We start from the raw sequence: 16598 nt of genomic DNA, 5'->3' as shown, positions 1-16598 counted from the left end.
GAGCACACTCTTAAAGCAAAACCCTTCCACCTCACCACCTCCATGTCAGCACTCTGTATGCACTGGATTATGAACAACCTATCTGAATTAAGTGGGCTACCCTCTAAACTAACTGAATTTTAAGGTCTCAATCAGTTTCAACTATGTCCGCGTTTATTGTCGTAATGGTTGTTGCACTTATTTTGAAGTCGTGGTGGGGTTTGTGAACATCTTTGATGGCTATGTCTGCAAGGGAAAACTATCATGGTCAGTATTGTGAACTGATGTGTAACATCACCCTTGATGGCGCGTGTGCCTGCGATTTTTGGTCAAAGCTTATGTGTGTCCTGTTCATCTCGATGGTCTGCTTCTTTAAGATAGGATGCTTGCAGGCTTGTTTTTGGCTAGAACAAGTTTATGCTCTTTTTCATTCGCAAAAAGAAAAGTTTATACTCTTATTATGGCATTGATAGTTTCTGTCAGCTTTGTGACTCGGAGCCATATGTTCCTGGAGATGATAAGCTGATCTTGTAAAACAAAGTCTCTTGTTATTTAACATTCCATGCATACTCGTACAAAATCAGCACTGCGCGTAAGCTTATACTTTTAATACTAACAAATGTGGAAAGAGCAATATTTGAGTGTAGCTGATCTGGACAAGTTCGGGAGGAAAAGGTGATCTCGGCGTGATGAGGTAGGTGCAAGTGAGTAAAGAGAGGCTTGTGTTCATGCGTGCAACGATAGTAATAGACCTTGGCATTTCGATGTAAATTGGTCCGCAATAATAGTAGAATGCACCTTTGCCTTGGTTCATAATCCAGCCTTACAGAGGAACCCAAAAACTAAGTTAGAAGTTCAACACCTGCTTCCTTCAGCTATCGCTAACAAAACAGAATCACTCGGGGATCCTAGGGCAACATCTCTAGAGACGCCAAATGGAGCAGAGCGCGTCCATCCTGGACAATCTCAGGGAGCTGAACGCCCTGAGCCCGCTGTTTCCTGTTGTACAAACTCGTTTCCTTTTCACTCCCAACACACCGTCTTTGCTAGGCTCTGCTGAAGATTCATCGGCTGCTGCTTTCCTCACAAACAGCGCTATGAAGAATCCCTCGAGGTCATCTTCAGGGTCCGTCCGAAGCAAATGTTCAGCTGCAAACAATGGTGATGTATTATTTACCTGTCCTAGAACAATCATCCAGGAGAATTGCTGAATTGTTCAGGTACGGAGCACGTACCTCCGTCGAAGACCGGAAGGCCACGGCGGCGCCACTGAGGGAACGGGGTGGCGAGCTCAAAACCAAGTGATGTGGCTAGAGGCAGGACGGAGTTGACGACATCCTCGTTCTCTGCCTGGTGTATCGAACAGGTGCTGTAGACCAATCTCTCTACAGAGGGAACTGGGCAAACACGGACGAAAGCTTTTGGCTTCAGTTTGTGCAACAGTTGTCCAGTGAAATGTGAACGTTAGACAGACTGCATAGAGAAGGAACTTACATGATAGAGCATGTGAGAGAGCTTTCCGCTGAAAAGCCGATAGTTTCCTAATCCTTGCGCTTGAGCCCGCGTCATCCTGATCATCTGCAGAAGAGGATTTCTTTCAGTGCTAAATGTTCCAGTAAGATCTTGATATAATGGTGGTTCATTGAAATTATCCTCTCCCTTGCCTCCTTACACTAGTAGACCATAAAAATAATCACAACACCACATTGCGACGTACACAATTTCAGTTCAAATTTGACCGAGCAAGCAAACCTCTTGCACTAACTACAGAAGACAGATGACCGCCAGACTACACAAGGATGCTAGATAAATCTTAGCCTTCTTATTCGTCCGAGAAAATGAAAGAAGTCCCATTTACATGGCTTGTGGAGAAAACTAGAGTGAGCTCGAATGTGGTATGTTGTATGCACACCAATTGCACTAGGAGAACAGTAAGCTAATCATTAACACATGCAGCATGCAAGTTTTTATATTGAACAAGAGAAGAGTATGTATAAGGTGTAAGACTTGGCAAGCTATAGTTACCTCTAGAATGCGAAGGAAGCAAATGATCAAGTCTCTCTGTAGAGATTCCAGATCCAGAACAGGAGGGATCTAATAGAATAGCACGAACCTACCAATCATCACCACATAACAAAATTAGGGGTGCTTTGTTCCGCAAGACAAATGAAACGCTACAAAAATGTATGATCTGATGTTGATCCTTTTACAGGAAAACAAAAGGCAACACAAGTACTGCAGACCTCTGCATATGACGGATCATTGCTATCTATATCCAGAAAGTCACCATTAACTGTTTCAACATCTACAAAACTGGTTAAGAAAAGCTGATCCTCATATCATGTCACGAACTTTGCAACACATAACACATAACACACAATATATGGCGAACAGGTACATACGGTAGGTCGTTGGAAGTAAAAAACTGCATATAATTAAACAAATTTATGATCAACATAGAAAGTCAAAAATATTAGAGCAACGGTCTTGACATAATGGTTTGTGTATATATAGTTTGCAGAAAAAGGAAATTAAAGCTCGGAATAAAATAGCCAGCGGACAAAGGAAAGCATGGATCACTTCGACCCACAAAAATAGATGCAGCATATGCCCTATCAAAAATGGAATATCTATTTATATGGTCTTCAGCCCCTTAGGAGCACCCTTGCGAATGTCAGCCAAGTAACTGAAAGCTCACTATTAGGGTTGGCAGGAGATTTGTAACATCCTGATTTTTACGAGCTGATTTGTTTTTTAAAAGAAAACAAAGGATGTTGCAGCGTGATCAAATTATTAATATTTCATCTTGGAGTTGCCAAATTTAATTCTAAATTGTTTTGAAATTTATTTGACATGTGAGGCGAGAGAATTAACTCTGCCTATGCCTTACCGATGTATTTTACAGCAACAAGGTGACGGGATGACTTAAGGGTAAGAACGGTGCACAAGAAAAAAATGCAAGATTAGTAGAACTAGAGATAATAAAGCATTTAAGAAAGGATACTGTTTGCTCCAGATCTTCTGACAGTATGCTGCAATGTCTTAGCCCTGTCTTTGTTAAGTTCGCAGGCTATAATATTCCCTTCCCCATTCATGAGTGCAGCAAGGTGGACTGTTTTGTTCCCTGGAGCCGCACATGCATCAATAACCTAAGTTTGTTCAATTGGAAATCAATGGTTTGATGTGATACAATTATGACTTTATAAAGTAATACAACTAAAGTGATATTTATCAGTCACTACATCAGAATGCAGCATTCATCAGTCGATCCCACAAGTTATGAGTCATGAAGCATATTAAAGAGGAAAACAGACAAGCCTAAACTTTTCATTGGTGACAGTATTGTTATATTTTACCACTATCTACATCCCAAAAATTTATGTCCTATAGTAATCATAATGCATAGGAAGTATTTGTCAGATTTATCTGATACAAATGATAAAGTAGAGAAACTTCAAGACAAACAATTGCTAAGTTGTCAATACTAAAATATGCATTACTATAGTCCAGAACATTGATATGTGAAATCTTATCCATTGAGGTGGATGTAAATCTAAATAAAATACATATCTCTTGGCTGCAAAATGATTTTAGTTTGCAAGCGAATAAAAAAAATATTAGCAACAAGAAGTAGCACACTAATAAACAAACCTTCCAACCCGCCTTAGGGCACAATGCAACTGCCACCATACAACTTGCTTTTCCCTGTGAAAACAGGTTGAAATTGAGAGGGGGGGGGGGGGGGGGTATATTATTAATCAAATTTCTTTCAAATGCGAATGCTACAAATCACAAGGCTTCACCTGCAAAAACACCTTTCCATCTGTGACGAGAGGATGTTTATGCATATCAGTTCCAGGCGGGAGCACCAACATGTCTGGAACCATATCATCTTTCTCAACCTACACGATACTTGGTGAATTTTAACTCTCACTAAGAATGGTAGAGCTCGAAGGTGATATACAATAATGGAGAAACATTGAGCAAAAGGTCTGTTACTTGGAGAAACGTGCTTGCTAAATAGTAGACGAAAGATGGCGTACCTTGTGTATTTTACTTAGTACTTCGATAACAGAGCTTGTAGTGGTCTTCAGTGTGTTTACACGAACAAACCTCGGCTTTGGTTTGACTGCAGAAAGAAAAACGGATAATGAACAGAATTGCATGCATATAATTTTATTAGTAGCATCTAATTTACTTATAAAAGATGGCATATCACTGATATGATGAAATCAAGCAAATGCACAGCAGCAGTCGTGGTAAACCTTTTCCAGGAAATGGTTCTGATCCTAATTTTGAAAACTAAATCGCGCCAAATATAAAAATTACTGTTTATTAGTACTCCCTCCCTTAGGGATTGTAAGGCCTGAGAGCTTTTTGAAAATGTTAGGAATTATAAGGCCTATCTCATTTATTAGCCTTTCTCATCCAATGCATGCCCTCCTTTTTCTCTCTCTTCTTCCATGCATGCAAAACTATTGGTACATGCACTAATTAATGAGAGAAGTAATGGGCTTTCTTGGTCTTAGCAAATTGGCCCTTAGGCCTTATAATCCCTAACAGAGGGAGTAAGAGCATCTCCAGCAGGCGCGCTATATCGCCGATTCGGCGCGCTGCAAACCGTAGCGAATTCTCCCCCGCCGGGTGCGCCATTTTGCAGCGCGCGTTGGCGCGGTAAAATGTCACCTCCGCCGGACGCGCCATTTTGCAGCGCGCGGGCGCGGCGCAAACAACAAACACCCACAAGTATGCATCCAACTAGATCAAACAATATATAAAAATTCACAAATAAATTGTACCATCCAAATACAATACATTGTTGACAACAATACTTCACACCAAATACAACACGTCCAACATACAACAATACAACATGGTTTTCAGACAATACAACACATAGTTTACAAACAAATACAACAAATATGCAACTATTGTTGTCCATTCCAATTCCACCATTCTTCCATGAGATCTTTTTGAAGCTCATCATGTGTGTCGTTGCACCGAATGGCATGGTATGAGGCAATGAATCGGGCAATCCTATGTGCGGATCTCCTCACTTGCACGGGAACCCCCATCAAGTCGTAGTGGGTATGATCCACATCTTTTCCGCGATCATCCTCTATAATCATGTTGTGCATGATTACACACGCGGTCATGATATACCAAAGGCATTCTTGATCCCAAAATCTAGCCGGTCCTCTAACAATGGCAAATTGGGCTTGCAAAATCCCAAATGCTCTCTCTACATCTTTCCTAGCCGCCGCTTGTGCATTGTGGAATTGGGTTTGCTTCTTACCTCTTGGTTGAATAATTGGCTTCACAAATGTTTGCCACCTTGGATATATGCCGTCGGCGAGGAAGTAGCCATAGTTGTACTTGTGGCCATTTGCTTCAAACTCCACCAATGGACCTTCCCGCATTGCAAGTCTTGTCATTAGTGGTGACCGTTGAAGAACATTGATGTCATTGCAAGATCCGGGCATTCCAAAGAAAGCATGCCATATCCAAGTCTCTTGGTCGGCCACCGCTTCAAGTACTATAGTGGCATCCTTCTTGTATCCTTTGAATTGTCCATGCCATGCCGCTGGACAATTCTTCCAACTCCAATGCATGCAATCAATAGAACCAAGCATACCGAACCCCCGGTTGGCGTTGATCTCCAAAAGTCTTGCCGTGTCTTGAGCATTGGGGGCTCTCAAGTATGTGGAGCCAAAGACATTGACAATTGCAACGACAAAGCGCTTCACACACAAGATAGAAGTGCTCTCTCCCATGGCCAAATGATCATCAATAAGATCCGCCGGTATACCATATGCCAACATACGCAAGGCGGCGGTCACCTTTTGATATGTGCTATGACCAAGTTCTCCGGCGGCATTCCTCCTTTGCTCAAAGAAGCGATCATATTTGGTGACCTCCGTTGCAATGTGCTTGAACAAGTTGAGACTCATCCGGAAACGCCGCCGAAAATAGCTTTCGGGGAAAATCGGATTCTCATTGAAATACGACCGCATCAACTTCTCATGCCCTTCAATCCTTTCTCTCCACAACTTTTGTCTACCGAACACCGATCCACCAAATTTTGGCCTCTTAACGGCGCGGTATGCTAATAGTATAGATATGTTCTCCTCTTCTTCTTGGTCGAACTCGTCATCCGATGAATCATATGACGAACTCTACAAACATATGTATAAAATTACTTCACTATGAACTATTGTGAGCAAATGGAGGCCGGCCGGCCGGCGGAGGTTCATACCTTCCGAGCAAATGGACGAGCACCATGGGCGCGCCATGTTGCTAGCAAGCTCGAGGCCGACGAGGACGACATGGTGACGCCTGCGCGGAGGAGAACGCGACGGCGGCGCGCATGAGAAGGAGTGCCGAGCGCAACTTGTCGCCGGCGGCGCGCGAGCGGCACAGCGCGGAGCGCCCGCCGCCGGGCAGGAGGAGGTGCGGGCGGCGCGGATCTACGGCGCGGCGGCGCGCAGCTGCGGCGGCCGCGGAATCGACCGCGGCGGCTGGATTTCGCGCCGGCGGTAGGTGGGGAAATGAGGGCGCGGGCGCGGGGGGAGGAATTTTCCGCCCGTTGGCTTTTCGCGCTTTGGACGAGCGTTGCCGCGTATTTGTAGCCGACGCGCCAGATATGCCGCTCCCTTTTGTGCAAAACGCCGCGCGCCCTAAATTTTTTGCAGCGCCGCGCCGTATACCGCGCCTGCTGGAGCGCCGCATTTCCTCCCGCGCGCGCTATATTGGACGTTTTTATGCCGCGCGGCCTATATAGCGCGCCTGTTGGAGATGCTCTAAGTATTTCAGAGGATACCTAAAACAGAATCCACCTTTCTCCCTAAGTTAACCAAAATTTGTCAATTATTGTAACAACTCGGTTGTGCATGGCAATGGAATGGAGTCAGAGAAATACTCAACGTTAAAAAGTTAAAACCTAGCATGGAATTGAAAAGTCAGTATTGATTGTTGACACAAGAAAAGAACCTCCAAATACACTGCATATGAAACAGGTTAAGTTCACAGAAACACCTCACATCATACGCTGCATATATGAAAATATTCAAGTTCACAGCTGTAACACAATCTTGATGGGAAAGATCATTAGATGGATAAGGGATGCAGAGCAATCATATTGCAAGAAGTCAATGAACCTCTACAAAGGGAACATGTCAGAGAGAACAGAGAAGAAGTACCTGTAGTATTCTCGCTTATCAAGTCCTTGATGCTACTGACCTTCCTTTTAACACATATTTTCTTAAGAGTAGTCCTAAAATTATCTTTATGTAGCAAAATGAACTGCTCAACAGATCCAGAAACTGCAATTTCCTACAAATGCTATATTGTGTCAGATTTCCTTTCAGTGGGAAGAGGAGGACAAACACAATGAACTCAAATGACACTATATTAATCGATTGAACAGCTATTAGTTTAGAAAACTTAGAACGTAGAAATTATAAGGTTGGAGTTGGAAACAGTAATGCAACCATGCAAGAACTGTTTGAATAGTTTTTGTCAATTCAACGACCTTAGTAACTGACGTACCTGACCGAAGAGGATGTCGTAGGCAGTCACATAAACTAATTCCTCCTGTTTCTGCAAGAAAAAGAAGAAATGTGTAGTGTCAATTCATGCCTTATTGTCTTACCGGGTGGTGCTATACATACGCACTTAAGGGTCGTGAAGCCTACCAACAAAAGACTGGTAAAAACAGCATATAGAAAGAAGGGAAACAATTAATCCTAATAATAGATTCAGTTGGCTTACCTTCCATTTGCTGGATAGTACTCCAGTTGATGCAAAAACCTCCTTAAGAATTGGAAGACCTGATTAAAGGAAACCACAAACATGAGAGAGAAGTTAATGCAGGAAAGCACAAACTGAAGGTTCAAGCACAACAGCCGATAATTTGTGCTTCCTCGCTGCAAGCAGCACTACATATGGTTTTATTTCCAGGTTGTCAGCTCTGTACATTCTCATTGGATGAAGTAACATACTGATCGAATATGTACATTCTCATTGAATGAAGTAACATACTGATTCTCCGGAAGCTTGAGCTAAACATATATGATTTACTTTAAAGTCAAAGAAATATAGAACTCTCTGTTCCTTATTATAAGGCGTATAATTTTTTCTTGAGATCAAACGAGGTAGAGTTTGACCAAGTTTATAGAAAAATCTATTGAGAACTATGATATTAAATAAATATAATATGGAAATGTATGTCATGATGTATCTCATGACATTGATTTGGAATGATAGATATTGATAGTTTTTCTAAAAAATTGATCAAAGTTTACATCATTTGACTTTTGAAAAAATTTATACACCTTATTTTCCGGAACAGATGTAGTATTAATCTTTACTCCTTCGACTGATCATGCTTGGATGAAAGGAATTTTGTCTCAGGTAATAAAAGACTGAAAACATCTTCAACCAACATGAAGAAAAAAAACTCTTTTGATTCCACAACATCAGACGCAATTTATACGAGACATGGTGGCACATGAACGCATGTATAAATAATTAAACTTTCAACTTCCTACGATTTCTAGGATTGATTTCAACTCCTCACTCCAAATAACACAACAACTACAGCAACCAATAAGCATCGAGATGGCATAGCATTCAAGGGGAGAAGTTTATATGCACGCTTAGCAGCATACATTCACAGAGACATTCTTCTACAGAATACATTGGACACCCGTGTGAGAATGCAGCAACGAGGCTCTGCACTGGCATTCCATCGAACACCTGGCACGCGAGATGGCATCGGGCGAGGGCTGGAGGCTTACACTTGAGGGTCTGGCAGACGAGGGCGAAGGTGGCGCGCTTGTTCCGTACGGAGGGCGAGAATACGAGGGACTTGATGGAACCCCCTGAGCGCTTGGAGGCGTCCCCGCGCAGCACGCGCCGGAGCACCGTGGCCGCCTCGCGCCGTGCGAAGAACGCTGCGCGCTCCCCGGCGTCCCGGCTCGCCATCCGCCGCCCCTGCTGGCCTGGAGGCGGCCGGGCCTGCCCGTCCTTTGCAGGAACGTGGCTACGATTCTTAGGCTGCGGCGGCGCCATGGCTCCGAGTTTGCGGGTGCTGGGTTTTTAGTTGCTAGGGAAGCGCCTTGGGTTTTTCTATGCTGCGCCAGTTTTGTGGTCGTTATGTGCACTAGATGACCCGTTGCGCTATCGCGCAAAATGGTAGAATCAAGTCAGAATTGAAAACATAAGCTTTAGCTTATTTTAGTATTAATTTTGCTTATTTTAGTATTAAGAATTAGCCTATAATTTAACTATTTTAGTATCTTGCAGACACACCATTCCATCGAGGTGCTGCAGTAAGATATGATAATTTAGTTCGATTTTGCACTATTTTTTCAGCTTTTATGCTTTTGTGTAAGCTCTTTCACCAAATTATGGTTACTATACCGAAAGAGGTAGCATTATAAAAGAATCATAAAAGTATAATTTTACTAATACCATGAAGAATATCTTTAGAAGAGAATTCAAATTAATTCAAATTATTGCGTAATACGGGTAACGGAATTAGTGGTGGTTATTAATTTTGAAGGCACAAACTATAACCAGAATGCAAGGAAATAGGAAAATATCCCTAACGCCACTTGGGCTAATTGTCCAATTTTCATACCAGCACCATATAAGAAATGGATTGAGATGAAACGTCATAACTAAGCGTCCCCTATAAAAGATATTGAAATCTCCTAAGAGGAATGATACAAAAGCATCCCCTAAAAAAGATAATGAAATCTCCTAAGGGGAGCGATACAAAATTCTTCATCTTGCATCACCATACTCCTTCCGCTTGACAAACTATCAACCAGATCCGAGAACGAACGTAGATGATAGAACACTCATGGAAAGCAGCAACTTCATAACTCACATGGTCTTGAAGCACATGCTTCAGGCAAGTTTAAACGGTTCAGCCTTTCTGTCAAAGTTTTCGGCTTGTCACATACACACAGGAATATCAGCTTGAAGCACCGAATGCTTACCACACTCATGGATTGAGGATGGTGACATGCTCCACCCTCTAAAGCGTGTGGTATGGTGAAGGGCCGAGCAACATCTCCACTGTTTCACAAATGTTAATAAGCCGATCTGATACAAACAGGAATACATGAAAAGCTCATTTGCTTAATTTGCCATAACTGAGTCAAACAATCATGGCTTAATTTGCCATAACTGAGTCAAACAATCATGAACTTTTGCAAGATGGTCTTAATACATTTCCAGAAGATCAATTAGTGAATGATTTGAAGCTATGAAACCTCGTGCTGGTCCTCGCCTCCTTCAGCTGAGGACACGCTGACCACACCGCCTCCGGATCAGACCCGACTGTTGCCATAGTCCTTGATGATGAGCCCAAGGTAAACCGAGCACGGTGCTGCGCACGACAACCCCTTCATCTCCTGCTCAACCTCGACCCCTCCCGATGTTCATCTTCTCCCACGCCGCTTGTCTCCACTGGACAAAGCACATCGCCGCCATACCTGGCCATGGAGCAGCGAGACAGCGAGCAGTGGCAAGATGCCAGCTTGAGGCAGTATCTTGGTGCTTGATTCTTCAGATGACATCGGCTCAGCGCATTCAGTGTCGCCTCCCTCGGAGGCAGGCCGCCAGTCTCTTCATGACATGAACCAAAGCAAGCTCACTTAGGTACTCAGATGTGGCCACACCTCCGGCACGCCTGCATTTAGTTAGTTATATAAGAAGCTCCTACTTAATGCCACAAATTAACTCAAATTAAATATTCACTTTGAGCACTTAACAGATTCATGTTATTTTTAGATTTTCTCTTTGCAGTTACAAAGGACCATAATATCATAAAGTTTGAGAAATAGCAAAACCAAGGTAGATACTACATGGTGAAGAAAAAAAAGATGTTCCAGGTTGGAAAAAATGTTCAGGGCAGGGCAGCTCCATCCAACTAAGCACACAATGCATCTTCCGAAACTCGGGGAACAGGGAAGGACAATCTATGAAATAATTAGTAGGATCTGTATATTCTACGAAAAAGTAATAAGCCAATTCCAACTATAACTCGGGGAACATAATGTTCATGGCTAGGATCTATTCATTTAGATTAGTTTCTTCCATATTCCTGTTGACCCACCAGTGAGCTCCTTAATTTAAGTTTGTCTGAATCTAATTAATCTCAATAGGCAAGCAAATCTTTCTACAGAAGCTCCATACTCCTTTTTAGTACCTACATTTGTACTGACAACCAGCAATGGTACGCCATCTTACAGATCTCATTTACCATATAAAACCCATGAATCAAATATACCACATCTTACTACTATTAGAAAGGTCTTCACTAACAGAAGGAAAGGAACACTAAAAGATGGACAACAAGCAAAGTGCATATCTGAAAAATAAAACCACAGTATCAACATTTTCTACGCACTCTTTCAGAAAACCAGAAGCATCTCAAACAGCAATTGAGAAAGGAAAACTGTATGCTAAAATGGAATCCCATAAATCCAGAGTTTTAAAGAAATTATACAACAAAAAAATACATTCTATTGCTAAGCATTTTATTGACCTTGTCAATAAAAAATTGCGCGTAAGCTAGAAATCATACTGGCAAGGAGATCCAACAATTCTATAGCCTAAACAGTGATATGTATGCCCAGACCATTAACATAGATGGAACAACAGAATAGGTAGCCTTTTAAATAGTAGAATCTCTATTTGTTGGTGGGCACAGTTATAGGAGAAGATACAAATATAATAGAAAAACAAACGAAGCAGAAAAGATTCATCTGAATGGGGTACGAGTGAAATATGTTACTTGCTAGTAAAATTATAGCTTGACTAATTAAGCATGCAGAAAAAAATCACGAGAAGATGAGGGGCAACAACATAGGCTGGGATCAGTGTTTATTCATAGCAAGCAGGTGAATTGCCACAATTCAAAGAATTCATGGTCCTACTCCCTGTCTCATACCATGGCAAACACAAGTTAAGTTATGAACAGTTCCCACAGCCTGAAAAAATTAGTTTCAGCTTTTACAAACAAAAATGGTAAGCAAGACGTGAAACATGCTTAGAATAAAAAGGTTCAGTTGTGCCGAAGAAGAAAAAAAACTAAGAAGCATGCTCCTTTGTAGCAGCCTGCCGAAGAAAAGTCCATAAGAGAATTAGGGAAGCTAACATCAAATGGCACATAAAACTCCACCAAGTCAAGCAAGCATATAAGTAACTTTGGCAGCCACGGTCGTATGCACAAAACATTGGTCCTTCTCTGCTCTAATAGTTGCATACGGACTCATCTCAAATCGTAAGCAACATATGCTTCAAATTAAATAATTTCGGCATAATCCAGAAGTGCCTATCCATGTTCTAACATGTGAACATGCACATCAGTTGCTGAAAATAACAAAGTAATAAACAATCTACATGGGACGAACGGTGGTACTAACCTTCCAGCCGACCAGCCCCACACCCTCGTGCTGCCGGCCGCAGTCGTCGCGCCTCGCATGGCCAGTTGATGAGCTGTTGTACACAAAACAAAACTTCACACAATAAGAAAGTACTACAGTAGGAATGCTAGATAGTAATTAATTTGCAGAAAAATTCATCAATTGCTCTCCCTAACCTCTTGATGCTGATGCAGCATTGTTTGCCCATATCGTTGTCTCCACCTACGTTCCTCCAAGATGCACCACTCAAGCCAAACGACCGCCTCTGTACCCCAAAGACCAATCCCGGTTCAAACCACTGCAAATAGGGTATAGTGTGACATATCAAAAGGGGAGGAAAAATTCCAGATGATGGGGCACAGCAAAAGAATAGCACACCAGAAATTTTGCTCATGGATCTAAAACAAAGTGAATCAGAGAGAGAAAGGAGGAGGATAATCATGCTCACCGAGCCTTTCTCTCATAGGAGAAGCTTCCCTCTGCCCTGGGAGCGTTTAGCTAAAAAAGGGAGAAAATAACATTGGTATAATATATACTGCAAACAATCATGAGCAGTAATAATGCTTATAGAGCTAATCCTGTAGGAGTGGGAAATGACAATTTCCTATATTATCTATAAAGTAATCCCGTAGGAGTGTTGTGATTAATAAGCAGTCCAATGTACAGTAGAAGATAGAGAGAAAACTGAGATAGGGAGAATGGGCATACCTGTAGGCTGCAACCAACCATGGAATCCACTAACACTAAACCCTAGCTGCAAAGCAAAAAAATGTTCCTTCAAAATTCCAGCCAAAAAAATCGAGAATACCACAATTACTACAATACACGGAAAGAGACCCAACTCTACCACTAACAGTTTAAATGCTTCAACTATAGATGCGATCTTAGTTACCTAAAACCTAACTAAATTGGTGATCATGTAAGAATTCCAGAAATAATAATCACACCTAGAGGCGTGTCAACGAATAAATAACTTCCGGTTACTGAGTCATTCGCGGACATTATACCCACACTGTTAGCCTACCATCCTACTTACAATAAATGTACAAATACATCACACAAATGATTAGGGCCAGAGATCCACAGTATAAAACATCATTTTATTCATGGTAGATCTAAAAAAACAACCGAATATGCTACCAGTTCCCACATATCAGTATGGATCATTAAGGGAAAACGAGAGAAATTTCCATTAGTTTCGCTTATTCCTCTAAAAAGGATCAACCGAGCTATCAATGTTGAAAGAGGCATCAATGATGGATCATGTCCTGCCTAAGCCAATCTAACAAGGGTGAAAATCACATAATTTTTTCATTCTCAGGCAACAAATACTTGCTGAAAACACATCATTTCATACATAACTTAGGTCTGAACTGTAATTCTTCGAGAAAAAGCACAGATGCATGCCACATGTCAACCACATAATTTTGTCCTTCTCAGGCAACAAATACTTGCTGAAGAAACATCACTTCATACTATGAACTGTAATTCTATACCTTCATATATTACATATTTTGTAATTCTATGCTGAAAAAACATGAGGTTAAACCAAATATTAGTTAGTTTCAAGTTTCCAAAAAAAGAATGTTGTATTGACTAAAACAACAGTGAATCAGTTGTTAGATTTCCTAATTACTTGAGTGTGTAAAGGTTCCGGCTGCAACCTTCAAACGACTAATGCCACAAACCTGTTAGTGTTTGAGGGCTGAATCTGATTTATGTGAGGCCATTGGGGTTGACATCCTACCCACTTCATTGCAAACCAAATCTCAAAACATGCAGCTGAGCACAGAACAATACCCCAGGATAAGGATACCAAATCGAAGAATCTGCAAAGCGCAAGAGTAGAGTGAGGAGAGAAATATGGGTCGAGTAGCACATGGTAGACGAAAGAAACACACCTGAATACCGAGGCAGAAACTATTTTAGACATGGAACCTTCAGATGGAGCACTGATGCACGGACAAATGAACTAAGAAATGAGGAAGGAAACATGAAGTATTCAAAAGAGGTGCCCGCCATAGTTCCATATATATTACAGCGACCAAAAACAGTAATCTGATACCATCAAGAATGCAGTACTTCAAGAGAGTTGTATGGCGAGGTTTGTGAAATCTAATCCACGTCATTCATACCTCATTTAACAAAAAAATGGCGGGGGATGACAAATCATACATAAAAGAGAAATCTTTCGGGAAGAAAATAGATTCATGGATGAGTTCCTCCATACTAATAGTCTAGTGCTTTTTAAACAACACGTACTGAAACTGCTTTCATATACTGTAGGCGCAAGCAAAACCATTTAACTTCAGGGTACTTTAACTACCCCAATAAAAAAAATAACAAGAGCATCTCACCTGAAACAGAGGTAGAATGACGGACATCGCATGCTAGCAGCTACAGAACACTTGCAGAGTGGTGCTCCGTTGATGCCGCGGTGCGTACATCCCAGCGCTGCACCCACCTCGTACTACAACACGAGTGCCTCCCACCTCCGCTTGCACTCTCCGGCCACCCTCCCGCATTATTCGAGGAGGGCACCCATGCGTTAGAGGAGGGTCGATGACGGTGGCCACTTCTGAAAGGCAGAGACGCATCAGGCCCAGCAAGCTTCCTCGATGGCGCACGAGATCATTCTTTATCTTCTTCCTCTGACCTGCACACGCGGTGTTTAGAAAACACATCAGGCACCAGAGTATTGAACTCTCAAGAAATCAAATCGGAGATGTGAGCTACTGCCACCAAGAAAAAAAAAGTACTAATCGATCATAGGAATATGCCTTGTGTACTAAAAGGCAACAAAACAGAGTACCTATATTACCTGATCTGTAACATAGGAAGTCAGCTTGCCAGGAAATTCAAAAACATAATAAAGCTCTATGAATCAGCATCAACCCAGTTGTTTCATACTCATCTAATCTCTGAAAGGAAAATATAAGTTTCAGTGAATACATATAGTACAGTGTACTGCAGCTGAGGGACAAAACAATAAATTGCAAACACTCATAATATGAGCTTCAGAAGTACATTCATCAACTCCAACAATATCACATATTCAAAGGGTAAGTATGAACAAATATCCTTCAGTAACAACGCTAGCAATATTATAACTGTATCATTACTAAGGAATTTCATCAATGATCTGGTACGGACAAGAAGAAAAATTGTGAGAAAACAACATAAATGGAAAACTTTTCTAATAAGAGCAAGAGCAGCAATTTGATATCAATAAAAAAGAAATCAACTAGCTGGTGTTGTACATGTGAGTCAGTAGCTTCTTATATATCTAATCTTGGCAGTGGATTTTAGGGAAGGGTGGTGTAATGATCAGGTTAAATTGCAGTGAACTACTCGCTCCAGCAACTGAACCAAATGCAGATTAAATGAGAATACACAAAATAAAATGGGCATAGATTCAAGATTCACCTATTAAATTCCTTCTGATCAAGATGGCCACTGTATATCAAATTCTGTAGTTACCCGTTGACCAAATTAAATGCTCCTTCACAATGTCCAAAGAATATCCTAGAATTAGTGGTTGTTGCCTCAACAACCTCCAGCGCCAACTGAGCAACAACATGCTGGAGCCCAGTGCCCACAAGCAGGACAAGCTCTGAACATTTTGAACTCAGGTAATCAGGCCAATGCATGAAATGAGAAAAGAAGGTTGGTTGAGAAATTTGGGTAATGCTTACAATAAAGGGGCAAATGGTAGTCAGAAATATGTTAAGACCTGCAGTTAACAAAAAGTGGCAAACCTTAAATCTGAATTATAGCTGACAAGAAAATATCTAGGTGCGTGAGAGTAATACAGAGTACTACCATGAACATTGACAAATATAAACAGTTTTAGCGAGCAATGGCGGCCTCCCTCCTCCAAATCCCCTTCCTATGACTCTTCTCTTTGCTTAATATACTTCTTTCCCACTCCTTGAAAATGTATCTCCGTAGCTAATTAATTTTGGAGCTACTCAACTGAAAGATATAGATAAGAAATAGTAAGGAAACCAAATATATGGAGCTGTATTGTGTAGGTTAATGAACTTTAATCAATCGTTTGATATTATTTTCAGCACTATTATTTAGAGATCTTCATAAAAAATAGATCTCTTCTTTTCTAGTAAGCAATGCATCATTAATCCCAAATTTTAACCTCTCCTTTTGCATTTGTGTCGACCA

General features: G+C 41.4%; 1 protein-coding gene and 1 long non-coding RNA gene across 2 annotated transcripts; both read right to left on the bottom strand.

Moving 5' to 3' along the window:
* Window positions 1-708: 708 nt before the first annotated feature.
* LOC127307730 (25S rRNA (cytosine-C(5))-methyltransferase NSUN5) lies at window positions 709-9105 on the bottom strand. Its single transcript, XM_051338492.1, has 13 exons — window positions 8778-9105; window positions 7750-7808; window positions 7528-7578; window positions 7179-7311; window positions 4023-4108; window positions 3783-3881; window positions 3631-3684; window positions 2984-3128; window positions 2223-2284; window positions 2005-2092; window positions 1474-1557; window positions 1215-1376; window positions 709-1128 (listed from the first exon to the last, which is right to left on the bottom strand). The coding sequence occupies exons 1-13, from the start codon at window positions 9049-9051 to the stop codon at window positions 902-904; spliced, it is 1524 nt and encodes a 507-aa protein (XP_051194452.1). The 5' UTR covers window positions 9052-9105; the 3' UTR covers window positions 709-901.
* A 6745-nt stretch (window positions 9106-15850) lies between these two features.
* LOC127309598 (uncharacterized) lies at window positions 15851-16376 on the bottom strand. The gene is made up of 3 exons (XR_007857238.2): window positions 16242-16376; window positions 16115-16152; window positions 15851-16032 (listed from the first exon to the last, which is right to left on the bottom strand). It is a non-coding gene; the product is annotated as an uncharacterized lncRNA (long non-coding RNA).
* Between the last annotated feature and the right edge of the window lie 222 nt (window positions 16377-16598).

Source organism: Lolium perenne, chromosome 6 (genome assembly GCF_019359855.2).
Source record: "Lolium perenne isolate Kyuss_39 chromosome 6, Kyuss_2.0, whole genome shotgun sequence".
Taxonomy (NCBI): Eukaryota; Viridiplantae; Streptophyta; class Magnoliopsida; order Poales; family Poaceae; genus Lolium; species Lolium perenne.
This window is presented reverse-complemented; position numbering and strand designations above follow the sequence as displayed.